This window comes from Platalea leucorodia, assembly GCF_965183815.1.
Source record: "Platalea leucorodia genome assembly, chromosome: Z".
Taxonomy (NCBI): Eukaryota; Metazoa; Chordata; class Aves; order Pelecaniformes; family Threskiornithidae; genus Platalea; species Platalea leucorodia.
The window spans coordinates 46,363,281-46,390,471 of NC_138858.1; the positions used below are offsets into that span (position 1 = coordinate 46,363,281).

The 27,191-nt window shown below is 39.0% G+C and overlaps 1 protein-coding gene across 1 annotated transcript in view; it reads right to left on the reverse strand.

Annotated features, from left to right (window-relative positions):
- Positions 1-27,191, reverse strand: part of FANCC (FA complementation group C) — a gene marked incomplete at its 3' end in the record, with an annotated part of 91,657 nt that overhangs the window by 31,729 nt on the left and 32,737 nt on the right. Inside the window, exons 5-6 of the mRNA XM_082336208.1 lie at positions 1,934-2,053; positions 1,061-1,125 (exon numbers count right to left, since the gene is read on the reverse strand). Coding sequence (XP_082192334.1) covers positions 1,061-1,125; positions 1,934-2,053 — 185 coding nt within the window. The remainder of the gene's footprint in view (positions 1-1,060; positions 1,126-1,933; positions 2,054-27,191) is intronic.

The following is a 27,191-nucleotide window of genomic DNA, read 5'->3' on the forward strand; positions in this document are numbered from 1 at the left end:
GGAAAAATTTTTTTGCTTTTTCTTATAGTAACTGCCAGTTAACTTTGGTTATAAGGATGCATATAGCAGCCAACATTATGATTATGAAGTTCATGAGGTTCAACAAGGCCAACTACAAGGTCCTGCACCTGGGTCGGAGCAATCCCCAGTACCAGTACAGACTGCAGGATGAATGGATTGAAAGCAACCCTGTGGATAAGGACTTCAGAGTACTGGTGGATGAAAAACTGGACATGAGCCAGCAACGTGTGCCTGCAGCCCCGAAAGCCAACCATATCCTGGGCTGCATCAAAAGAAGCCTGGCCAGCAGGTCAAGGGAGGGGATTCTCCCTCTCTGTGCTGCTCCGGTGAGACCCCACTTGGAGTACTGTGTCCATTTCTGGGATCCACAGCACAAGAAAGACATCGACCTGTTCAAGTGGGTCCAGAGGAGGGCCACAAAAATGATCCGAGGGCTGGAACACCTCTCCTATGAGGACAGGCTGAGAGAGTTGGCGTTGTTCAGCCTGGAGAAGAGAAAGCTCCAGGGAGACCTTATTGTGGCCTTTCAATACATTAAGGGGGCTTATCAGAAAGATGGACAGAGACTTTTTACCAGGGCCTGTAGTGATGGGACAAGGGGCAATGGTTTTAAACTGAAAGAAGGTAGATTTAGATTAGATAGAAGGAAGAAATTTTTCACTATGAGCGTGGTGAGGCACTGGAACAGGTTGCCCATATAAGCTGTGGATGGCCCATCCCTGGAAGTGTTCAAGGCCAGGTTGGATGCGGCTTTGAGCAACCTGATCTAGTGAAAGATGCCCCTGCCCAAGGCAGGGGGGTTGGACTAGATGATCTTTGAAGGTCCCTTCTAACCGAAACCATTCTATGACTCTCAGGTTAAGTATAAACTCTTATGTGAAACATAACTTAACAAGCTTGTCCACACCTGAAATTATCTACATATATATCCAACACTTTCCAGCTGAAGCCCAAGTTGCCCAAGACTGTAAAAAGGTCCTCACTGAACTGTAATGATCCAAACTGAAACATATCACAATGATGTAGAGATATTACCTACCTCCCCTGAATGTTAAGTCCATTGAACTGATTTTCTCTGAGTTCTGTTACTAATGAAAAGACCGTCTGTAAAATAAAATAAAATAAAATAAAATATAAAATAAAGTAAATTACACATACTGCAAATAAGCAGGCATTAGTTGCATAGTTCTCTGTGTGACTGACGTACTGTGGAGGTTAACAACTTTCTCTGTTCACTCAGTTTGATTTTTTAATTATTTAATTATTGGTGCCAAATTAAAGCTGTGCAGATCACTGAATAAACTATGCTGCAAAACGTTCTTTAAACACACATTATATACCTTCCACATTTGAAAACTAAGAAGCTATTTATTTTAGCTCTGCTTCCCCAAGAGTTGAGGCAAAACTTTCAGAAGAGCACTACTTATAATTTTTATGTGCTCTATCTAATTTAAGTCAACATATTATGAAATATTATTCACAATATTTTTATATATTAAATGTAAAAGACGCTTTTCCTAGAATTTAGGGCTCATCTACCATTTTAAATGCAGTGCATACAGTCAAAGAAAACATTCCAAAAGTTATGTTCTAATACACAAAATAATATATATAATTTAAACTTCATAGCGAAAAAAAATTAATGATAGGGCAGACATTTTTTGTTATAACACAACATCAACAGGAATTGTTTTTATGAACATCTATTACAGTATAATCTAATAAAAAATTTTCTCATTTGTCCAGAGATCTCCCACTTCATTTTTTCCCTTAAAAGGCTGTAAAAGTAACCAAGGTAAGAAAAGATAAACAAAGTTCAGTTCATGTTCCTTATAACAATGACAGCTCCACATATATGCTTATAAACTGGTGATTTATTATTAACAAAATATCAATTGCACAAAATACTTACATTTTTAACTAAGTGACAATAATAATCTGCTGACGTGTAGCCAAGAGTTGATATGAATGTACTGGTTTCAGCTTCATTACTTTCCCACTTAGAAGAAGAAAGGAGATGGCACAGCAAACTCTGTGAGAAATCAACAGAAGGGCAATAAAAAAGAGTATTAGACTACAACACGCTGTGTAAAAAGAACCGACTGCTATTGAACTATATCAGGGGTAAGATCTTTTGATGGGTTGTGGCCATTTTACACTGTCAACACAGAAGAGCAGGCAGCTCCCATCAACCACAGGAAAATGCTGCAGCTGCTACAATCAAACGTGGGTTCATAGGCCACACAATTTCAGTAGCTGTGCAATAGCAATGCAGGCCATCTGTGTCAAAACCAGACAGATTTTAAGTAGGTTTCAGTTCTCTCAGAGCCATTTCAGTCTGAAGTCATCTGGATAGCAGTAGACACGTTGCTACCCAGCAAAACGATGACCTGTAGTCTTGATCAGTACCATGATCAAGAAGAGAAAGCAGGAAGTTAACATTTATTTTTCTGTATCACTCCTTCAAGACGCCCCAGTATTTTTGATGGGATTCAGGGTCTGGCTTCATAATTTAATTTGCTTAATTTCCTCATTTTTTTGACAAGATTATGATAAAATTTTAGTTTGACATTTACTTCTCCACCAATTTCACTACGGAATGTTTTAAGTCACATTTAATAAAACCTTTTTAATACATCATATAAAAATCAAAACAATCCTTTGATGATACCTTCAGAGTAAAGGCAGATTAGCACATTTGATACACTGGTTCTGCAGGTGCGTACAGAGGACGCTGAACATAGTACTCTGGTTTCATGCTATCTCAGTTCTTCAGCACTATACTACAGCTCTGCTGTCTTTTGGACAGATCTTACATCCCTGCACCTTGCCAGCTGAACTCATTTATGAAAACTGAGGTGTTAAATCTTGAGCAGGTTTTTGCATCCTGCTGTCTTAACGGAGCAGAGGTAGTTTTATGTTGCTTATCAAATGATCTGCTCTGAATTTGTTACAGTTTTCTTTTCTTCCTGTCCTCTATTGCTATATGCTGATATAACAACAGCTACATTCCCTTTTCAGAGATGCATTTCAGGGATTTATACATCATTGACACTTGAAGTACAAACTAAGTTACACTTTGTATGGCAATAAGTATAAAACTCTTTGTAACAGAGGGTCAGGATTAGAGAACACTGAAAAAGACCTTCATTTTAAAAATATGTAATTAAAATTAAAGTTCAGGCAAAAGCTCTGTGACTTCCATGGTCTTAGGGGGTTTCACTCTATGTATTCTTTTTAAAAGAGGGATCTGATGAAAGATTCAAGACTAAAAAAATTAAAATCCGTTAGCTCATTTTCTGCTTTCAGAAATCCAAACCAAATATTTATGAACGCTTTTGTTGAACATCCCTAAGCAACTGCTTCAGAAGTCCTGGAATTAGATGTACTCCATGTGTTCCATATTTGACTAATGTGAGAGAGAAGATACAATCAATCCACAGAAGCACACCAGAGGTCTGAGAAAATTCATTACTATCAAAATAGGTAACAAGCATTTGGGACACCTTATGTATTGTAATTTTGTTTAGGATTATTTTACTACCTTGCAGACTTAGGTTAAATGCCTAAATACCCTTTTCTTTCATTGTAAACCTGTTTTCCTAAATAGCCCTTACCAGGAGAAACTGCTGTTTTGCCGCCACCTAGTGACTTCCCTAAAACTAAGTAGGAAGGAAAGCACTGGCAACAAAGAGTTTCACAGAAGTAATCTATGTGCAACTTGTGCATTCTTAAGAAAAAGACATAAAAAGGTGGATTTTCAAAATGTACAAGCATCTAAATATGGGCAAAGGTGAAGGCTAAAATCTATTAAACTGTACAATCTCCAAATACCCCTTAATCAATTTATTAATATGGAACCACATATATTTTTATTGCCCTTTGCAACTATTGCTATAGTTAAAATTTGTTTTCAGAACACTATCAAGGGTTCAGACAAGTGGTTCCTACAAAATAGCATGGTTTGCCAAGTAGAATGAGATAAAGGATCAGATTGCAAATTGAAAACAAACTAAAGGAAGAGTTAGCAACAACAAACCTGGGATGCCACTTTTGCTAGAGGTAAGGAGGGTGGCTTGAAAAGTACAAAGTTTGTTGGATTGCTCAGTGAAAGACTTGCAAAAAGCTTCACCAGTGAGAAGAACAAACATAAAAAGCTCTGAAAAGGATTTGACAGGTTGACATGGCAGCTAATGACAGCTAAATGAGGGAGCAGCTTAAAAACCTATATATTCACCTGTAACACTACAAAATATATTATCTAGTGACCCTCTCTGTAACCAGAATTTTCCAAGGATAAAACTAATCAAACACTATTTATGTGAAGAGTAATTTCAAAATTACTTTCCCTCTACCCTTGTGTAACAGTCATTGTTAACCAATCCATACAGAAAAAGACAAGACAAAATTACTACACATAACAGAGTCTGCCTATGGCCTGCACCACCTTCCTGCACTTTTTTCTTTAGTTGGTTGTTGGTTTTTTTGTTTGTTTTTCCTTTTCTGAGCACTTTACTACATTCATGCTAGGATTTTACAGATCACTTCAGTTATTTTTTTGGAACACACAAAACCTCTGAGCAGCCAGAAGGGGGCAAGGGAAACAGGGGTAAGGAGACAGATACCATAGTCAAGATGAAAGGAGGTATTAGGCATGTAAAAAAGAAAGGTATGTATTAAAGGTGAAAAACATTTAGAATTCAGCTCTGTGTCTTATATATTTCATTTTACAGATGCTATTGCCAGTGTAAAGCCTGAGACATACCCACATGCAACAAAGGTAAGAAATTTGGTAACAATAATTTAAAGCATTTCTCTTTTAAGGTTTAAAGGCTTTCTTTGGTCCAAAACATGTCCAGAAAGTTGTCCTTCTCTCTAGAAAATGTAGCTCATTTACTGCACATAATTCTGGTTGTATGTGGTAATTCTTTACTACTATGTATTGCATTAGCAAAGACCTGTCTGAAAGAAAAGTAAATATTGACAATTCACTCTTACATTTGACGAATGGACAGTTAGATGGATAAGGAATCAGCTAGATGGCTGTGTCCCAAGAGTTACAGTTAACAGCTCAATGTCCAACTGCAAACCAGTGACAAATGGTGTCCTTCAAGGGTCCACACTGGGACCAATACTATTCAATAACTTCATCAATGGGATGGGATTGAGTGGGACAGTGGGATTGAGTACACCTTCTGCAAGTTTGCAGATGACACCAAGCTGTGCGGTGCAGCTGATACACCTGAGGGAAGGGATGCCATCCAGAGGGAATTTGACAGACTTGAGGAGTGGGCCTGTGCGAAGCTCATGAAGTCGAACAAGGCCAAGTGCAAGGTCTTGCATCTGCGTCAGGGAAATCCCCAATATTAATGCAGGCTGGGGGATGATAATATCTGTAATATCAATTTAATGTATTGAATATCAATGCAGACTGGGGGGTGATAATATCTTTAATAATAATATTTTTATTATATTAATATATTAATAACTTTAATATCTTTATCAACCATCTGGACAAGGGGATCGAGTGCACCCTCAGTAAGTTTGCAGATGACACCGAGTTGGGTAGGAGTATTGATCTGCTGGAGGGTAGGAAGGCTCTGCAGAGCGATCTGGACAGGCTGGATTGATGGGCCAAGGCCAACTGTATGAGGCTCAACAAGGCTCAGTGTCAGGTCCTGCTCTTGGGTCACAACAACCCCATGCAACCCTACAGGCTTGGGGAAGAGTGGCTGGAAAGCTGCCCAGAGGAAAAGGACCTGGGGGTGGTGGTTGACAGCCAGCTGAACATGAGCCAGCAGTGTGCCCAGGTGGCCAAGAAGGCCAATAGTATCCGGGCTTGCATCAGGAATAGTGTGGCCAGCAGGACCAGAGAAGTGATCGTCCCCCTGTGCTCAGCACTGGTGAGGCCGCACCTCGAGTACTGTGTTCAGTTTTGGGCCCCTCACTACAAGAAGGACATTGAGGTGCCGGAGCGTGTCCAAAGAAGGGCAACAAGGCTGGTGAGGTGTCTGGAGCACAAGTCTTATGAGGACCAGCTGAGAGAACTGGGGTTGTTTAGTCTGGAGAAGAGGAGGCTGAGGGGAGGCCTTATCACTCTCTACAACTACCTGAAAGGAGGTTGTAGCGAGGTGGGGGTCAGTCTCTTCTCCCTAGTAACAAGCGATAGGACAACAGGCCTCAAGTTGTGCCAGGGGAGGTTTAGATTGGATATTATGAAAAACTTCTTCACCGAAAGGGTTATTAAGTATTGGAACAGGCTGCCCAGGGAAGTGGTTGAGTCCCCATCCCTGGAGGTATTTAAAGGATGGGCAGATGTGGTGCTTAGGGACATGGCTTAGTGGTAGACTTGGCAGTGCTAGGTTAACGGTTGGACTTGATGATCTTAAAGGTCTTTTCCAACCTACATGATTCTATGATTCTATGAATGGATTGAGAGCAGCCCTGCAGAGAAGTACTTGGGGATACTGGTGGATGAAAAATTGGACCTGAGCCAGCAATGTGCGCTTGCAGCCCAGCAAGCCAGAGATATTGGAACAGGTTGCCCAGAGAAGTTGTGGATGCCCCATCCTTGGGAGTATTCAAGGTCAGGTTGGATGGGTCTTTGAGCAACCTGATCTAGTGGAAGGTGTCCCTGCCCAAGGCAAGGGGGTTGGACTAGGTGATAGTTAAAGGTCCCTTCCAACCCAAACCATTCCATGATTCTATGATTGGTGTAAGGAGAACTGTTTCCTGAAAACAAGATGCTTCCAGCTGTTCTATCGCATAATCCTCTTGTAACAGTACACTTCTGTGTAAGCACACAAATGGTTTGGAAGGGGTAGTATAATGGCCAGAAATAAAGCTTATACCTAATAACCTCCAACTAAAGACAGGGGATTTTTATATGATTTTTCCAGCCACTTAGCAGGTAAGCTGGATAAGGCAAACTCAGCTGTTGTGAAAAAACAAATTTTCCGGTTAGAACATGGAAAGATAAAACAAGCAAACCATTCCAAGAGATAATCTCTAAAGAGACAAACTGACTGAGAACAAAAAGATCATCAGGTAATTATTTTCTTATGATATTTGTCCATCCTCTTTCATCCTATACATCATTAACTTGATTACCAAAAAGACAGCATAAACCAGGAATAGCTAATTTTTAACTAAATGGCAGTGAAAACTTGTTTTTACCTCAAGCTTCAAAGTTCACAATGTTTAAATTCCAGTAATTCTCAAGTCTAAAGGTATTGTATCAGTAGTTATTTCACATCATACTGCAGAACTTGGTTAGAAACAACTCTGAGACCAAGTGTAAAACAATGTTTTCTTAAATGTAAGCTGCTCCTTTCACTTTTGAAATCAACTTTTTTAGAAAATACTATAGAGAAATCTAGAAGGTTTCAGGAGATTTTCTGACACAGGTCCTTATAGGATGCTATAGAAATATTCAAAAATAATAATAGGTTCCATTATTGCACTATGAAGCCCCCACAAAGCATTGTGGAAAAGAAAAAAAAATAACATTTTATATAGCCACAGTGTGGATTTCTGGGGTCAGAGAAACCAGTAATTTGAGACTAATGACTTTTAAGGAATCATTTCAAACCCAATAGAAGGTATTCAAGAACACAACGAGAAAGTTGTCAATACTAAATGCATTCCTGTATTGATGATCTCAGTCATGAATCCTAGCCTACTCCAGCAAAGTAGACAATTTGAGATCTACATAATCATAATTTATTTCTCGCAGTAAATCAATTACTACTCAGTGTCTAATCCTGCCATATTCTACAAGCCAGAAAAATGGATGAGTCTGTGGCAGAAGTGCTACATTCAGAAGTAAAAATAACAAGGTGTCACGATTCCGGAAAATGAACAGCAGTCAGGCATACTGTGATATCAGAAATTATTTCTTTCTTGATTTCCCTCAACATTGATTAAGTAGGAAGCATGAAGGAAACCACCTTGGTTCCAGTTGCAAGAGAATACATCCATCCCTATGGCCTTGGATTAAATTTCTGCGACATAATCCCTTTCAGCCTTAAACTGAATCAATGAATTTTCATGAAGCCCTCACAATGACCAGCTTCCTTGAACAACCTTGCCAGTGGCTTCATGTTATTGATGCAATTTATACTAAGTAATATTCTAGCTAACTCAATTTAACATCCACTGCTGCACAGAGATTTCTAATACCCTTAACAGGCAGATAATCCTAGGAGCATTTGCATGAAGACATAAAATCATTTACTTTATCAGTGTACACACAGTGCTTCATATCTACCAGTAGTGGAGGAGGCCTGATTTAACATTTACTCCTCTGATTTATAGATTGGCTATAAGGCTGTCCCTTATTAATTCACTCAGGGAAAGTGAAGGGAATGAGAATAGACTTGAAACTAAAGACTTCTGAGAACACAAATGGAGAAAACAAGTCACTATGTTCCCTGGTTACCCTCCGCCTGTATCTAAAGAAGACTAAGCGACTGAAAAACTTTTCCTACATATCACTTTTCAATTAAGCTAAGCCAACGCTTTTGATACTCCTCTTTAGGTAATGAAGGCTGATTTCCATGTGCTACAAGGGATTTGTTGAATTACTCCACGAAGCTTGTTTCTCAGAGACAACCATCTCTTCAAGCATGTGTGTATGAAAGCCTGGAAATTATTTTCCTGGAGCAGAATTTGCCCCTCCACTGAGATAAACTGCACAGCACCAGGCAGATACCAACTCAGCTAGTATCCACAACTCCAGAAAGGAAGAGGAGGTGCTTTAGTCTTCTGATACTGCCTTTACTAAGCAGGGATCCAAAAGCTCTGAAGCCTTTTTCCCCTTCTTTCTGTAATAGGAAATATCTTCCTGCTCATGTTGATGGGGAAAAATATAGAAGCCTGAATTAAAGGCACAATTACCTCTGAAATTAGACATCAACACAGAAATAGCACTTGATTTTTATTACAGGACCACATGACAAGTTTTATGCTAGTAACTATATTTGTGCAGCAACTGTCCTGGAATTTATAACAGTTTCAAAGACATTCCAGGGGAGCCAGATAAACCAATTTGTTTCTGGAAAGTTCTCAACACCCTCTCTCCAAAGTATTTATGATTCTGAATGTCCTCAGAAGCAGATGTGAAAATCAACAGTGGCAATATATTTTGGAGAGAGGAAATGGATGGTTTCACTGGGATGAGCCATTCAAACCTGATACTGATTAGGACTTCCCAATGACACTACTGGGCTCTTTTTGCCAACTTGGATGAGTCAAAGCAACAGGCAGAGCAGGATGGAACAGAAGGATCTATCATTTTTCCTAAAGCATATTTCTCTTTAGTATAGCCTCCTTGAAACACAGACTGCCATTATTTTTTGAGAAGAGATCATTAATTACATTTTGCTGAAAATCATGATCTATGTGAATTTGTTGGAATTTGTACAACATACCCAAGGGTAAATTTCTGAAATCTGGTCAAGTAACAGGTTTATTTCTGACTTTTCCATCTGCTTCGACAGGAACCAGATTTCCTCAGTTCTGCTAAGAAAAAGCAGATAGAATAAGAAAAACTAAATCTTATTCAGAGGAAGCATTAGAAGTAAGTGCTATTTCCTCTTCGCATTTTATCAGATTTTGGAATGAGTATTTATTTTATGGCAATGATTTCAAGAGTCTGTACATCAATTTTGTTCTTAGGAGTTCCCTGTACAGTCAGGCATTTATTTCAACACAGGTCTAGAAGACAAGAGATCAAATTCTATGTCCAACCTGGCTTTAAAAAAGACTTCAAAACTGTGTAATCAATCACAACATTAATGATAAATTAGATAGCATGATTTCCAATAATTATTAAAAAATAAAAATGCTGTACAATAGGTACTGTTTCTTTCTTTACATTGGTAGGATTCTAACATCCCAAATTAATTCCTAAATTATTTAAACAGTTCTCAGGAAGCAAGGTATACACATTGCTCTGACTTGTTTAAATGTAAATTAATTTGTTTGTTTGCTAGCTTTCAGCAGCTCAGTCCAAACCAAATTCCTCCAGATATTTTTTAGCAATATTTTCTTAAAAATCTTGCCTGAAAGCTTAAGAGTTTTATTGTGCCCGATACCCTCTAGATTAAATGACCAACAATAAAACACAAAAGGTCTAGATTTTTATAATCTTTTTACTATGAAATAAACAGCCAGTTCTGGAGAATCGTAGTGGCTTAGTCTGTAAATGATGAGGCAGCATGCTCATTCAGAGACCATGTCAACACCAACTGTTTATGAAACCAGTTCTGTGAGTAGGATGCTGACATTAACAGAATTCATATTATTTCCACACACTTATTGAATCATAACAAGTCTGTGACTTTTAATTTTGCTTAAAAGACCTCTTGCTCACTTGCTTCTTAGTTCCAGGAAAAGACAGAAAATTAGTTTTCCACAAACCAAAACCAAAATGTAAAAGAAAATAAGGTAGTAAAACATCATACAGATTTAAACATAATGTAGCTTTCAAAGTACTGTTTCACTCTAAACAATCTTGTTTTCTCAACATTTTACAAAAACCTCAGTGTATGAATTAGGGGAAATTATATGGCCTATGCTTGTTAACAACTTAATTATTATCAATATGTGAGAGTGTATTTTATAAGCTAGTAAAAAAAATTTCTGTAACTACTTACCATTGATAACCTAATCAAAATCTCCAATTTCTGCTTTAAAATTAAAATTGTTTCAAACACAGTTCAAATAGACAGAATGTTATACTAGGCACACACATATATTTCAATGATTAGCTAGTCTACACAACCTCCCATTTTACCAAACTGAATCTACTCTCAGTAACCACTGAGAGTTTTTGCACAAAGAAATCACTTCAGTTCTAACTTCACTTTAAGAAAGCTTAGAATATTCTTCAGTAACTTACTGGACCAGGGCCAAACCTAAGTATAGGGTGGGGAGGGGCTTTCTTCCCACATTTCTTTCTGACATTTACTGTCAGGAAGTTTTTTTTTGTTTCAGCACAGTTTATGGATACACATTCTTTGCATTTATGGGATGGTTTTCATTAGCTAAATTCTACACCAGCACACTAAATAAAATTGTTGGCCACAAGTACATGTTTAGGATTTATTGGAGCTTCTCATTTTTCTCCTTATTCACTTGGAATGACAATCTGACATCTGCCCACATCTAAATCTCCACTGATAACCATGAAAGACTAGTTGATGGTAAACAAATTATTCTGCTAAACGCTCCTACAGAGATGAGGGTCTTGCCATTTAAGCATGTGATCAAGTTACAGAAAATCTATAGATAAATGACTAGACTGAGTTAATATTACTTTAGAGTTAAAAAAAAATCCAGGAATAATACTTTCACAAAATTCATGTTGTCAGATGCACAGACTTCACTGCTTTTCACATATTCCCAGACAGGAAAACATAGATTCTATGAAGTTCTCCACACTGTACCTGATGTAACAGAGCCCTTCACCCTGTTCTCTCCTTGAAGCATGCAAGCAGGCTCACCTTCAGTCAGTGTTTGCAGTAAACCTGCTCAAGTGCTCTTACATTAGACCAATTTCCTTAACTTTTTTTTTACAGCTTCCACAACTGTAATTGCAATTTGCTTTTTTAAAAAAGTAATAATGGCAAAAATACACAAAAGGGCCATGAAAACCTACTAGAAAAACTTAACTGAAAAAAACCTCAAAAACCCATTCAGATAGATATGCTTTTTCTTTAGAAATTAATGTATGCTATGAATTGTGTTAATCTTGCTGACACATGTAGCTTATTAAAAAGACTAGGCTCATATTCTACCTCTGTTTCTTAAAATGGAAGAAAAACGTTACACACTTCCTATAATTCAAAATGAACGTGATCCTAATTTCCAAATGATATGCAGCAAAGAAAATTATGGGAAGGGGCAGGGGGAGGGGCCGGGGAGGGAAGCTGCATTGTTGTTCCCTCACCAATTCAAGCTCAGTTAACTTCTGTGAAACTAGTATAGGAAAAACATGTTGCACTACTACTGTGGCTAAGACCACACAACTTCTTAATGGATGAGTTCCAAAACCTAAGCTCCATCTGCAAATCACTAACAAAACCCTTGGAAATCATAAGAAAGAAGCTAAAGAATTGTGGGGCTGGCAAGCTTTGAGTCTACTCTTGGCCTCAGACAGGAAAAGCTGTTTCAAATCTCCTTCTCTTTTCTTTCTCCTCTCCCTCTAAGAAACACCCACCTAGAAAGTGCTATTACTCTTTGTATTAAAAAGGGGAGACTTTTGCTGCTGAAATAAAACACACATTTACACTAACTTACAAAAGGAAATTCAATAGCTTTACCAGAGTCAACCGTAAATCTTTTTTTTTTTTTAAAGCCCTCTGGTTTAACTAGCCAGAGATTTAGAATTAATTTCCCTCTTCCCTCCACAATTTTCAAAAGCCAAAATGCAAGCTTCCCACAGAAGAATTCCTGAAATCCACAAAAAAATATGTGGAAAAGAGGGATGAATAAATTTAAGTTGAGAAAGAGTGGATGCATCATAAAATGGTTTCACTTTTAGTTTTATCTGTGAGTTCAGTAATTTCTAGAAAAAAGATAATCCCAAACTTATGCTTTGTTTCAATAACTGTAAGTGCCCAATGTCAGATTTTTATATTTCCAATAGGTACATGTTGCAAATACCCGAAGATCACCTAACCTAGGAGAAATTACTTTTAATCACTTGATTTTGGGCTTCATAAGTATCAAGCTGTTAAAAGTTTAAGGGGAGAAAAATGTTCACTGAACTTTTTAGCAATAAAGCACAAAATACATCATATACATGGTGATGCAACAACTGCTGGTAACTAATTATATTAGGCTGAGCAAAAATATCTAACACCAGTAGAATTTCTTTAAATAGAGACCTCTGTTTGTCAGTAAGAAATCATTATTCTTTACTAGAGCCACCTGGCACTACTAAAGTGCTCTGAGAAATGTCAGCTGGCTAGCAAATTGTGACTCTTGCTGTTAAAGCTTGAGCAGCCTTGCAGGAAAGCAGAATCCCTAGTTTCTCATTTGTTCTTTGAGATACTTAGCTTTTGTTTATTTTGGCCCAGAAGTCAAGAAACTATTTATATGCATGTTAGCTTGGCATTGTTAAAGAATTAACTATTTGAAAAAGAAGAAGAGAGGTCTGTTTTCCCTCAGTCCATTCATATTATCATACTATTTTTAACCAGAAGAATATGGTAATACTTGCAAATTTGCAAACATTGCAAATTCTCTTACAACCTACCAATACAGTTATCTATAGGTGACTAGAGAAGATCCAAATCAGCTTAGAAAGCTGATTCATAAAGAGGTTAGTGAGAAGGCTAACAATTTATAGGTATAATCTATAGAAATGACAAAGAACTCCCGCCACACGGCTTTCTAAAAACTGAAAGAACAACAACACCAGAAAAATACTGTCAGTGAACTCAGTAAAACTTTGGGACAATAAGCATTGGAAATTGATTATGTGCTGTGTATCAAAACCCATCTTCATTCCTAAATGTTCTCTCACTACGTTAAAAAGAGCCAGCCCCAATCTCTTCTTGTATGAGTATCCCTTAACATCTTCAATCACCCTCCTGTCCTTTATGAACAAAATTCTTTTAGAACATATTCTATTAGAATTCTTGAATACATACTATCACTGTATCAACTACTTACTCATCTTTCATTCATCCGTCAATTCCAATTTTCACTGCAATCTTCCCCCTCCCCCAGAAGTGACCCACTCTAACCGCACCGAAGAATCTTGCTTTTTAACCCACTAGAGGCAGAACTGTATATGAGCAAGTTTAAGAGGCAGATATGTCAAATCTGAAGCAAGTATTGCTGGGAGAAGTGGGTTGCCCTAGGTGTGTACCCAGCGCAGTACACACACTTCAACAGCTGGTGCAGCTGAACAAAGACGTTAAACAATGGCTCTGAAATCACTTCATCTCTGGCCTACATATTTTGTGTATGAACAGGACACACACACCAGGGACAGGAATAAAGAGCGCCAGCAGCTCTAAGGAGCTCATTTCCCTTTCCAGGTTCGTACCTAGGACACACACACACACACAAAAAAAAATCGCACAAAGGATTGAGAAAAGTGCCCTTATCACTCATTACTCCCTCAGAACACATTGCAAAGCAAGCAGGCTTGGTCCTCAAAACTGAATTTTAACCAGTAATTTAAAAGTTGAAAATCCCATATCACATTAGGAGTTCATTAAGTCATTAGGCTCTAATTAATGATGTCAGATCTTAAAAGTGTGCATATATCTCATTTAACAGTCTTTTGCTTTCTGTTTTGATTCAAAGGAAAACTGACTTTCAACTACCACTTACCCAGTGAAAGTTAAGACGTTTCTTTCAAGCTCATTTACATACTTAATTCCACATATGCTTAAATATAATATAAAAACTCATCTATCAAAATGTATCCTTTCATGCCCATACACTTATATAATAGAATTACAGTATCTGTCCTCAACTGCAGTTGACTTACGTACTGCAAAAAGGCCTGTATTTGCATGACACCAAGTTTAGCCATTTAAATCTATTTCATGAAACTCAAGATTCCAGATGAGTATATGTCAAACATTAAGGAGGTGAAATCAGCTTCCAAAGCAGTAAACTGGCTGCCAAGTTAAAAAAAAAATAAAAAGTTCCTCTTCATTTTGGTTGGAAGAAAAATGCTGTGCTAGTTGCTAGTGGGTAGAGCAACAGTAAAACATTTTCAAGAAACAGTAAAACAACACTGAGCATCGAAGCAAAAAAATTGGGAGAATGAAAACAATGAAGATGAAAGGCTTTTAAAAAAGGATTAAACATTATACAGCACTTAATGTAAGTGCAGAGGTTTCTTCTTATTGCCAAAAAACAACAAAACACTCAGGTTTTAAAGTAACATATATTTTAACAAAAACAAAAAAAGACCCCAAACCCAAACAACTTTTTGAAGCGTCTATATATATTACATTATATACTATTTACTTCAAGCAGAACTGATTTGGTAGGAAACATGACCTGTATGGTTTCGGCTGACAAAAGCAAGCAGCCAAAAGGAGGGGCGAAGGGAAGCTATATTTTCTCAAAATTAAAAGCCCCTAAAAGGCTGTGGAGTGCTGTTTACTTCAGCTGTTTTACAACCACTGCTGCATGAAGAAGGGATTGACTGAAATGTCTGCAGCCCGTGGCCACCCACACTATGGGAAGCACTATGATTAAAGAGAGTGCTACGTTCTTGTATCTGCCAGCAAAGTCTGCTCCATGCTGTAATTATTATACTTGCAGTCTTCTTATAATCTATTGCATCTGTTGCGGCAAGTCCCCTTACATTGTCCAACAAGAAAACCATTGAACATGAATAGCAAGTTATTTTTAATGTGCACAAATGGCTCAAAAACTGGATACTTTAAATACTTCTCTTTTAAGTTTATGAAAATATTTTGCCTTATAGCATAGCCAGTGCCATAGTGAAAGCAGATCTGCCACTGAAACATTCACTTTAACCTACCTACCAAAAGATATAGCCTGACACACCACCCTTTCACCCCACATCTTTATAATGAGCTAAATCATTGCTTTAGATCTTTAAAGCACAAAACCTGTGAATTGTGGATTAGACATGTACCTAGAGAGCACTAAAATATTATAATTCCATTTACCAATTTGTTAAGTGATTACACACATTGAACATTTCCGATGATCCTATGATTTAAATGCAGTATAACTTCTCTCTTTCTCTTCAAGAATGTTTAGTATTTCATAGTAGCAGTAACTTTGAAAACAATAAAGTAAGCCCTAAACATCAAAATAAGTAAGAGTTCTCTTAGCAGAAAATTTTATTTCAAATTCTGACCTCTGCAATAAGTAGTAAAAAAGGTCAAAATTTATATTCCATGCATTCTTCTGATGCTGTTTGGTGCTCTATCACACAAAATTAAGTAGTACAATGCTGTTGTTGGAAGCACAACACATAGCTGTTACTGCACTCTTCCCTACCAAATTTATGAGGCAGTCTGTACCATTTCAACAATTTTGCCAGGAGCTGGCTGCACAGATGCTCCTGTGAAAAGCACAGATTTTCTACTGGCTATAAATATGAAGTGTTACACTAAGCAGTATGCCACCCCCTAGCAAAGGAGAGAAGAAGGGTGTACCAAAAGCAAGGCTGAATGAAAAAAAATCAAGGACTGAGTAAAAGCTCGTTCATCTCCACCCACTCCAGACCACTTCCTGAGGAAATGTCTTTAGACCCTCTTTGATATAAACCTTTGATTAGAGGCAAGGGTAAATTCCACATATAGTGACTAAGGAGAAGTGTCACAAAGACTCCTGAAGGACCAGAGAAAAATACAGAAAAAATTAGTAGGGAAAGTATAAACAAGATACATACTTTAATCATCATCAGATGTCTTTCATCTGAAGGAATACACTACAGTCTTTGCAGTGATCAAAGTTCCTGATGATTATTTGCACAGGTTAGAGGAGGAATGACAACTCCTCCTTTCCAAACATACCAAAAAAGCCATAAGATCCCTAAAACCACAAGAGTGAGTCTCAGAAAGTGATTAAATAACTTTGAACTACTTTGGCCTCCGGGAGGCTTAACATTTTCCATTTCTCTCTTGGATACATGCCCCCTGGAACACAGACCTCTCTCTTCCCACAGCTGCTAGGGAAGACTAGATCCCCTTCTCCACACCTCCCCTTTCCTCTTAAACTGGCATTCCGTTCTGATTATTTTGTATTTTACCTATGATAAAGTATTATAGTGATACTATCAGAAAGATAAGAAATAGTCTAAAGAAACTAGTTATCCTAGTTTGAATATTGCTAAAATTAGTGTTCTCCCCTCAGAGAGGGGAAACAACAAAAACAAAGTTTCAAATGTTTTATTTGTAATAAAACCATGCTAAAACCTATGCTCTATGACACAGATTCGTTCTCCTCTAACTTTCTCAGTAATAAATAGCAGGTGACGTATGTTCATAATTTTAACTCAAATATCTCAGTTCAGCTCTTGATCTCCCTCTTTCAAAACTGTCTAGATAAGAAGGAAAAAACGCGTTTCTCAGTGTGACCTCTAGCAATTCATAAGCCTTTTAATAGATGCATTAGCCATATATGTCATTAATATAGTATTCTTATCTCACAGAGACATCATTTATTGTAAATCCAACATTATTTCAATATTTTTCTGCATCAAATGGTATTGGGGCCCATTTGCCCCTGTGGAAAGACAAATGAAAACTTATTTTAGGCTCTTCCTAACTTAACAAAGCAGACTAAAGAACAGATCTTGAGGTTCGTTATAATTTGTGCACTAAATATCTTTGTGTTACCTTAAATTCCGATCTCCTAGAAAAATGTGAGCTTGTAGATTTTCTTTTATAAAGACAAGAGAATACTTAAAAGAAAAAAAGAGAAAAGCTTTTTACATTATATTTGGATTATTCTTAACATATCATGTTCTTTCCTAACAACATTTTCTGAGGTGTTCTTAACCATCTGACAAAGCATGCATATAAATAAAGATAGTGTGTAGCGAGTTTTATTAAAAGATGACAAGTATATTGGTCACAAAATCAAATCAATACTCTTCACCTAAGAAGAGCCTAGCATAATTCCAATGTACAACCTACATCTTCATGTATAAATTAATGCATCTATATTAGAGTTGGTAATGTTAGAGAGAGAATGAAGAGATGGAACACTGTCTCCTTAAATCACAATGATCTAATTTATATTAAACCAAGCTTATAAGCAACAATAGTAAAAACAAGCCAAAAAATGTTCTTTTATGAAGGTCATACTTTCCACTAATTGTTTTTCTTCTAAAAAAGAAATTGCTTTTCTTCTAAAAAATATAGAATACAGTGCAATTGCAGTTCTTTGAGATGTGCTGGCATGCAGACATCTATTCCATCAAAAAAGCATTCACGAAAAAGGGAATGTTTTGCAAAAAGAGCATATCATACCCTGCCCTATCTTGTGGTAGATGTGTGACCTCAAAAGAGTCGTATACACCCTAATAAATTCAATTCTTACTAGAAAGAAGTTGGTAAGGAAGTCAGTAAATGTTTAATGGACAACAGCTCTTCAAGTTATAAAGAGAAAACCTTCTCTCACTTTTGAGTACTTACCTGAATGCAAATTCACACTGTGGGAAACTTGAGTCCAGTAGAGGATCTTGGAGTTGTCTTAGAAAAAGACATTCTGCCAAGGATGATATTGTTTCAGGGAGCCTCCAAGATGACCTGTTGTTTGGTGAACGTATGCACAGAACTTCAAGTAATCATCCCACACATACTGGCATGAGGCCCAACTTCTGGTGGAGTATGCCTGTATCCCTTGAATACTTTTGCACTCTTACAGTATATCCTAACAGAACTCACCATCTTTATGGACATTTTCTTCATATAAGCACTATGCTATGTTTATTTCAGCAACTGAAATAAAACAAATGGGGAGAATAACAGGAGTGTTTCTTTTTTTAAAAACCTAAGTGTGGAGAAGTATTAAACATGAATTTTGGAGAAGAAAACAGCCAAGCAAATCTGAGCCAAATATACAGACAGGAACTACAGCTGGGCTGAAAGAGACTAAGATATGCAAACACTAAACAACCACTGATCCTGGGGAAAAAAGAGGGCATAAGGGAAAAGGTATATCAGTCTCTGACCAACAGATGAGGAGAGGAGCTGTAAAAAACTAAGATACTGAGAAGTTCTGGGCAAAAGGATCTCTTGTTCATTACTGAGGCAAAATGGTTCACCTCAAGAAACCCACATCCTGGGTCTCCAGATCATAATCTTGTGTCATAAATATACCTTCATAAAATCAAGGAGAAATGACAGCAAGTGGGTTTGATGATTCACTGTATGAACTACTGCCCAGCTCAGACAAGATCATGTTTTATCCTTCTTTCTACTTAGGCAAAATACTTCAAAATGTTACCCACTATCATCTGGTTAAGATGATCAGCAGACAGGGAGTACAAGCAGCCTTGAACTCTCAAATGTTAATATTCAAACTTTTCTTGACAGGAGAATAAAAACATTAAAAATGTTCACCAACTGTGAAATTGTCTCCCTGCCCAAAACCAGGTCACTACAACAATCACCCAGGCTAAAGAGGCAAAAAGTGAAACCGGCTCCCTTGACAGATGTTAAAGGACTCACCATCACAGGAGAAAGGATATTCCTGGATGCAGAAAAGCTGACTGAGTGGATTAGATATTGAGAAACCAATTGTACATTCGAAGCTTAAAAGGACCCCAGTGTGAAGTCTTGTATAAGAAGTAAAGGTATTTGACTGAAACTTTCAGGTGAGATTCTAGTCTGACAGTACAGAGTTAAGTCCTTCCTAGTGGGAAAGTAGTCATGAAAGAACTATGCTCATGGAGACCAAGTCTCCCTGTTACTTCAACCAAGTGTATCAAAGGAGAATATATTTGTCATTGTTTACCTGAAGAACCATGATGATCAAAATGTATGACGTGTATGGGGACCTGAGCTGCTGAGGCATTTTCGCACAGCAAGTTGTCTTGACAGAAGAGAATAAACCTCCTGAGATAACCTGCTGACAGGAGGGAGACTTCCACAAAACCCACTGGTGCTAAGGAAAGCCAAATATCTGCTCATAGGCACGAGCTATTATGAAGCACTGGTACTTACAGCAAGAGAGTGTTCATAAGGGAATTTGAGATTAGATTTTGAAATTCTGTCTATGTGACAGAAAAAACTGCTCCATTACGAAATACATTAGTCAACCTCTCTCTTATTTATTGTAGCAGCCTGTAATGGCTACAAATTACTCCACTAATCAGATGAAATCAAGTCATCTAGAGTCCCTGTATAGACCTCTTACTTATCAATTAGACCAAATAGAGAATGCTTGGATGGAGAACATTCTCTGGGGTTTCACTTTTGAGGGATTTGGAAAGTGTCTGGAGAGCAGATAAAGCACTTCACTGTCACACACTTTCCACACCACAAGATGCTCCTTTCATCTACCAGAATACTTCCAGTTCCAGCAAGCTTATATTAGACCACAACATCCCAGCATCGGTTTATTCTCAATCTCTAACAAATGCACTCACCTTTGTGTTCAGACATTAAATCAACAAACTTTGCTTTGGCCATCTGGGAGAAACACACTGTGACCCTTGGGCAGAAAGAATTCACAGGTAATAATCTGTCCCACTTCCCCACTTAAAGTCCTTTCTATCACCATCTGTAGAGCTGTTCTCACAGTGCACAGGTTGTCCAGTTACCTCTCGTATACATATACGGAATATGCTATGATTATTAAAAATAAGTGAATAGGGAAAAAAACTCTATTAAATATAGTATCTTATAGGGAGACTACCTCTGGGAAACAGAGCAATAATCAAAGCACTTTTATTTTTCTAAAAAGTAAGTAAATCTATGCCTACCCAGCTTTAGTGGATTCTCACTTGACTGCAATTTCAAATTCTGAAATAAGCCTTAACAGATTTCTTTGAATCATGTCATATTTATTTGAGACCAGTCTAAAACATCTCTGTCAAAGCTAAGAATTTTTATATCTGTGAATAAGGTTTGTTTTTCTCTTTTAATATACTTTTCTGGTGTCTTAAAGTAACCACCATGACAAGTCTTAACAAAACCACCAGAGTACTGCAATACTGTCCCTTCACCTGCTCAAACTGACAGGAATAATCAGAACGATGTTGTTGTGACCCTCTGAACTAGTATTCTGAAATTACATTGTTGTACTCTTAAATTACATTCCCTAACGCTACCTCTAGCAATTAATACACACGGTATGTTTGAAACGAGACAAGCTTAATTACACAGGAACAGAAATACCATAAAAATAGCTTTCTATCTAGCTAGTATCCTGTCTCTGACAACAGCCAAATGCAGAAGCCTTAGGCAAACTTGTACGAACACAGCAGGCATCTAGTTGTATCTTCCTTAACCCTTTTTCCTAGGGGTTTGGCTGCCTGTGCTCAAGGCCAGCTGTCATACAGTGCTGTGTGAGCTAGAGTTGTAAGAAGCTCGGTCCTTCTGGCTTCACTTGAGAACTGCAGTTAAGCATAGGCAAACAAGGCTTTTGGTCCTTGCCTGAGCTGCGTTGCAGTCACGCCTGTGGTTGGTCGCGCACCTCGCTGCTCTGGAGCCTGACCCATGGCTGTGACTTCCCAGCTTGACCTTGGACCTGCCTCATCACTGTGAACCTGGTCTGGCGACCACTGGACTCACGTCTGACCCTGGACTTGCTCTGCTCTTCTTGTGCAACTGCACCATTTCTGCGTAAAGCCACAGCCGCACCTGCCTTCTAGTCACCTGCGGGTCCTGGCTCGCCTTCCCCCGTGCAGCAGCCTGCCCTTGGTGCTCCCTCACACCAAGTGTGTCAGTGCCCAACTACCTACACTCAACTTCCTCTGTCATGTAATGGCCTCCATACGCAACCTCACAGGGCGCCACTAACAAGTCTTTTCAATTAGCCTCTGTCTTTAATACTCTCAGATCTTACATGAATTAAACAGTTGATCTACACCTAAGTTTTGCTTCACTGAGGTTTTTCCAAATGCTTACTGGATTTTCCAGCAAACAGCAATTCTGTCCAAGGTCTGAATTTACCTTTGCAAATGCTATATTTAGAGGTGAAAATTGTTCGATTACTACGTTTATCCTCAGACCTTCTTTCTTTGGAGCTCGACTTTCATGAAAGAAAAACCCCAAACATTTTACTGCATGAACTGAGGCCAGTGGAAGAGTAGGAGCTCTTACTCTTGCTTTTGTTAGGCCCACGATACAAACAACAGCATTTTCCTATTTTAGCTGACATGACTGCAGTGATACCATCTCTTTTTTGCAGAGATGGTCACAAGAATTGAGGATTTTTTTCGTAAATTAATCCCTTCTGTTTCTCAAACTCTTTTCACGAACTGCAGAGAATGCTTATTAAACAGTTTTGCACAACAAGACACTCACAAGGATGGTTCAGGCAGCTTGACTAAGTACACAAACTGCATTCTGAAGACTTTTTACACAGTCCATCCACATAGATGATACTCTTCCTCAGTACAATCTGCCTTGCTATACACTTCTCCACAGGTATGTTACATCTCCGCAAAGGCATTTTTGCTTGTTTCATTTAACTCAGAAGTTCTGCTTCTTTCAAAAATGGCTTGGAGCTTCTGACTATACTCTTTTATTGTTGGGTTTGCGTATTATTATTTTCTTCCAGATTCATAGAACTTCTTGATTTTTAAAAACATGTTGCTGCATTCTGGAAAGACAAACTGACTGCAGTACCCAACCCAAATAACAGCCAAAGAAACAAAAGCAGTTTTCCCTATGGAGAGGGCTGAACTTGGAAATGTTTGCTCTGTTTTCCTAAGAGCAACTATGAAACCCTGATGTTACAGCAAGCTTAATATCTGGCACCAATCAGAAATATCTCTCCTTGTGTGTCATTATCAGATATTCTCTTTTTAAATATTTAATCCAGTAATCTTTCAGTGGTTTTGGTTTGAGTTGGTTTTGTACACAGCCAACAAATGCACTGCTCAGGTGTTCTTCAGAACAGCCATCCTTCAGGAAAAAGTCACATAATATTTAGGCGTCTTCAGTTTTATTCTGCACTTCGAGTATTACTCTTCCAAATTGGAAGATTTTATTGTTTATTTTTTTTTTCTACTGCCTCAGCTCCTGGCAAAAGTTATGAAGCTCCACAAAGTATTTTTAGATCTGCATGCCCTTTCAGCTCATCTTTTTTTTTTTTTTTTTTTTTTTCTTCCCCTGCCAGATTTGATTTGCTAACTGGCTTTGACAAAATGAGCACTCCATCTCCCCATGCTTTAGCTTTGACTGATACAAGCTTTTTTGTTTGCTTTTGACAAAACTCTAATTGTCAAATTGCTGCTTAATAAATACAAGGCATCAGAAGTTAGATCTACACCTGCTAACATGTATCTCACCACTTTTTCCAAATCCTGATCACACTGTGATCTCTCCCTGTGAGTCAGCTCTTAAGTTTGTAAGACTGTTTTTTTCAGTCTTATTTACAAACTGTTTTACAGAATTTACTATTTTCACTTTCCTCATGCATTCTCTAAAAGATCTCATTTTTATGTTTCATTTTACCCAACACATGTGTGTATAGCTTTTGCATACATGTCTGAAACAACAATTCACCCAGCTCCCAGTGGTTAAATTAATTGAAAATTTATCTCAAATAATTACAAAAAGAAAAGCTGCCTTATGGCTTTTCTGGGTTTTAATACCATTGCCTTTGACAAAATGGCAAATATCAGCCTTTTGTATGTCCTTTCAGCTATACAGGGGGTGGGGTGTTGGCATTTAACCTGTTCTATCTACAATCGGAAGAGTTTTTTAATTTTTGCTCAGATACATAACTGAAAAACCACTCTAGAATAAAGTGCCCTTCAGATACCTGTTTCATTCTGCTCCTGAGATCTAGTCTAAGAGTGTGCATATGCATTGTGTATCAAGAGAGGTGGACTAGGTGAGCAAAACACCATTTTACAGTCACTGCCATTATTACATATTGAAACTTCCGTGTACAACACAAAATGATAGAATGGTTTGGGTTGGAAGGGACCTTAAAGATCATCTGCTTCCAACCCCCCTGCCGTGGGCAGGGACACCTTCCGCTACACCAGGTTGCTCAAAGCCCCATCCAACCTGGCCTTGAACACTGCCAGGCATCCACAGCTTCTCTGGGCAACCTGTGCCAGTGCCCCACCGCCCTCACAGCGAAGAATTTCTTCCTTCTATCTAATCTAAATCTACCCTCTTTCGGTTTAAAACCATTGCCCCTTGTCCTGTCACTACAGGCCCTACTAAAAAGTCTCTCTTCATCTTTCTGATAAGCCCCCCTCATGTATCGAAAGGCTGCAGTAAGGTCTCCCCGGAGCCTTCTCTTCTCCAGGCTGAACAACCCCAACTCTCTCAGCCTTTCTTCATAGGAGAGGTGCTCCAGCCCCCTGGTCATCTTTGTGGCCCTCCTCTGGACCCACTCCAACAGGTCCATGTCCTTCCTGTGCTGAGGACCCAGAGCTGGATGCAGCACTCCAGGTGGGGTCTCACGAGAGCAGAGTAGAGGGGCAGAATCACCTCCCTCACCCTGCTGGCCACGCTGCTTTTGGTGCAGCCCAGGATACAGGTGGCTTTCTGGGCTGCAAGCGCCATTGCCAGGTTGTGTTGAGCTTCTCATCAACCAACATCCCCAAGTCCTTCTTGGCAGGGCTGATCTCAATGCATTCTCCGCCCAGGGTGTATTTTGCTTGGGATTGCCCTCGCCCATGTGCAGGACCTTGCACGTGGCTCACTGAACTTCATGAGGTTCGCACAAGCCCACATCTCAAGCTTGTCAGGGTCCCTCTGGATGGCATCCCTTCCCTCCAGCATGTGGACTGCACCACGCAGCTTGATGTCATCAGCAACCTTGCTGAGGGTGCACTCAATTCCACTATGCATGTTGACAACAATGTTAAACAGTGCCAGTCCCAATACCAACCCCTGAGGAATGCCACTCGTCCCCCGTTTTCACTGGACATCAAACCGTTGACTGCAACTCTAAGTGCGACCATCCAGCCAACTCCTTGTCCACTGAGTGGTCCATCTGTCAAATCCATGTCTCTCCATTTTAGAGACAAGGATGTCATGTGGGTCAGCGTCAAATGCTTTGCACAAGTCCAGGTAGATATCAGTTGCTCTTCCCTTATCCATCAATGCTGTAACACCATTGCAGAAGGCCAGCAAAATTGTCAGGCACAATTTGCCCTTAGTAAAGCCATGTTGGCTGTTACCAATCACCTCCTTATTTTCCATGTGCCTTAGCACAGTTTCCAGAAGAATCTGCTCCATTATCTTGCCCAGCACAGAGGTGAGGCTGACTGGCAGGTAGTTCCCTGGGTCTTCCTTTTTTCCCTTTTTAAAAATAGGGGTTATGTTTGCCCTTTTCCAGTCAGTGGGAACTTCACCAGACTGCCACGACTTCTCAAATATGATGAATAGTGACTTAGCAACTTCATCTGCCGGTTCCCTCAGGACCCGCAGATGCATCTCATCGGGTCCCATGGAGTTGTACACCTTCAGGTCCCTTAGATGGTCTCAAACCTTATCTTCTCCTACAGTGGGCGGTTCATCATTCTCCCAGTGCCTTTGCCTTCTGCAGCTTGGGTGGTGTGGCTTGACCACTTGACGGTGAAGACTGAGGCAAAAAAGTCATTGAGGACTTCAGCCTTCTCCATATCCCGAGTAACCACGCTTCCTGTTTCCTTTCAGAGAGGGCCCACATTTTTCCCTAGTCTTCCTTTTATCACCAATGTACCTATAGAAGCTCTTCTTGTTGCCCTTGACATCCCTGGCCAGATTTAATTCTATCAGGGCTTTAGCTTTCCTAACCTGATCCCTGCTGCTCGGACAATTTCTCTGTATTCCTCCCAGGCTACCTGTCCTTGCTTCCACCCTCTGTAGGCTTCCTTTTTGTGTTTGAGCTTGTCCAGGAGCATCTTGTTCAAGGTGCAGCATAGCACCTCTCCTCATTGGCTCCTCTATCACTTGGAGAAGGAAAATGTCATCAATGGAGCCCAGGCACCTCCTTGATTGCTTATGCCCTGTTGTGTTGTCCCTCCAACAGATGTTGGGGTGGTTGAAGTCCTTCATGGGGACCAGGGCTCGTTAATGTGAGGCTGCTCCTATCTGGCTATAGAAGGCCTCATTCGCTTGGTCTTCCTGGTCAGGTGGCCTGTAGCAGACCCCCACTATAATATCACCTATCCCCACCCTCCCTTTAACCCCGACCTATAAGCTCTCGGTCTGGTCCTCCTCCACACCCAGGTGGAGCTCCATGCACTACAGCTGGTCATTGACATACAGGGTGACACCCCCTTCTCATCTCCCCTGCCTGTCCTTCCTAAAGAGCCTGTATCCTTCCATTACAACGCCCCAGTCATAGGAGCCATCCCACCATGTCTCTGTGACGCCAATAAGATCACAGCCCTGCAGGCGTGCGCACATCTCTAACTCCTCTTGTTTATTCCCATGCTACATGCATTTGCATAGAGGCATTTAAGTTGGGTCCCTGATGAAGCTGACGTGGTGGACTGTGAACTACCCAGAGGCTAGGGTGGCACAAACGCTTCTGATCCTTTATTGCTTAAATAAACAATGGGAAAACCATCAGTTTAACTGCTGTGACAATTACACTCACTCACGTATGTTTGCTGTTCTTTAGTCAACTTCATTATTAAATGGATAGATCAAGTTTAAAACAAAAAACCCCTGTATGTTTAGCTTCACACATGAAAAATAAAACTACGTAAACAGAATTCTGAACATAGAATTGAGAAGCAGTATCTTTTATGTTTTCCCCTTATATCTGGGAAACATTTTAAAATCAGCTTTTCCTGTTCAGAAAGCTAATATGCTTCCGTATTATTCCTTGACTCACAAGTCAAATACAGGTCTCTTGGATGCAACTTTCATGGCTGTCAAATTACAAATGCCGTCAAAGCCTGCCTTTCCCATCCTGTCCACAGGATATGAGCCCACGTGGGATTTAAAATTGGATTAAAATTTTCATGAATGATGAGAACATAAATAATTGCATTGCATAACAATAAAATTTCCAAAATTACATTAAGTTGTAAGTGCTTCAATGCTCTGACCCACCAACCATAAGAATAATCTAAAAATCTTGAAACATAAAGAAAACAACATCATAAAAGGGTTCACTAGCCTGTAATTATCCAGAATCTCTTGTGTGTTCACAAATGCCTCCAGAACAGGCAATCATTAGCAGCACAGTATTTGGTAGACTGTTTTCATTTGTTTCTATTTTTATGAGTCATATTTCTTTAATAATTGCTCTTAGTTTTAACCAAAAATGGAAAACTTTTGTAACATAGAACAGTTTAAGTGAAAGTATAATGCACAACAGCTAATTCCCAGTTTTTACTTCTTGTTACCAACTCCAGTGAATGGCCTGTTCATGCTTACTTTGCAACAGCATTATTTTATAGCGATTAATTTGGTTGCAGAAGTGCTTCCTTAGAGGAAGCACTCATCTTTATTTGTCATCCTCATGACAAATTTGACAAATTAAAGGCAAACTACCACATAATACTGCCTTTCTAA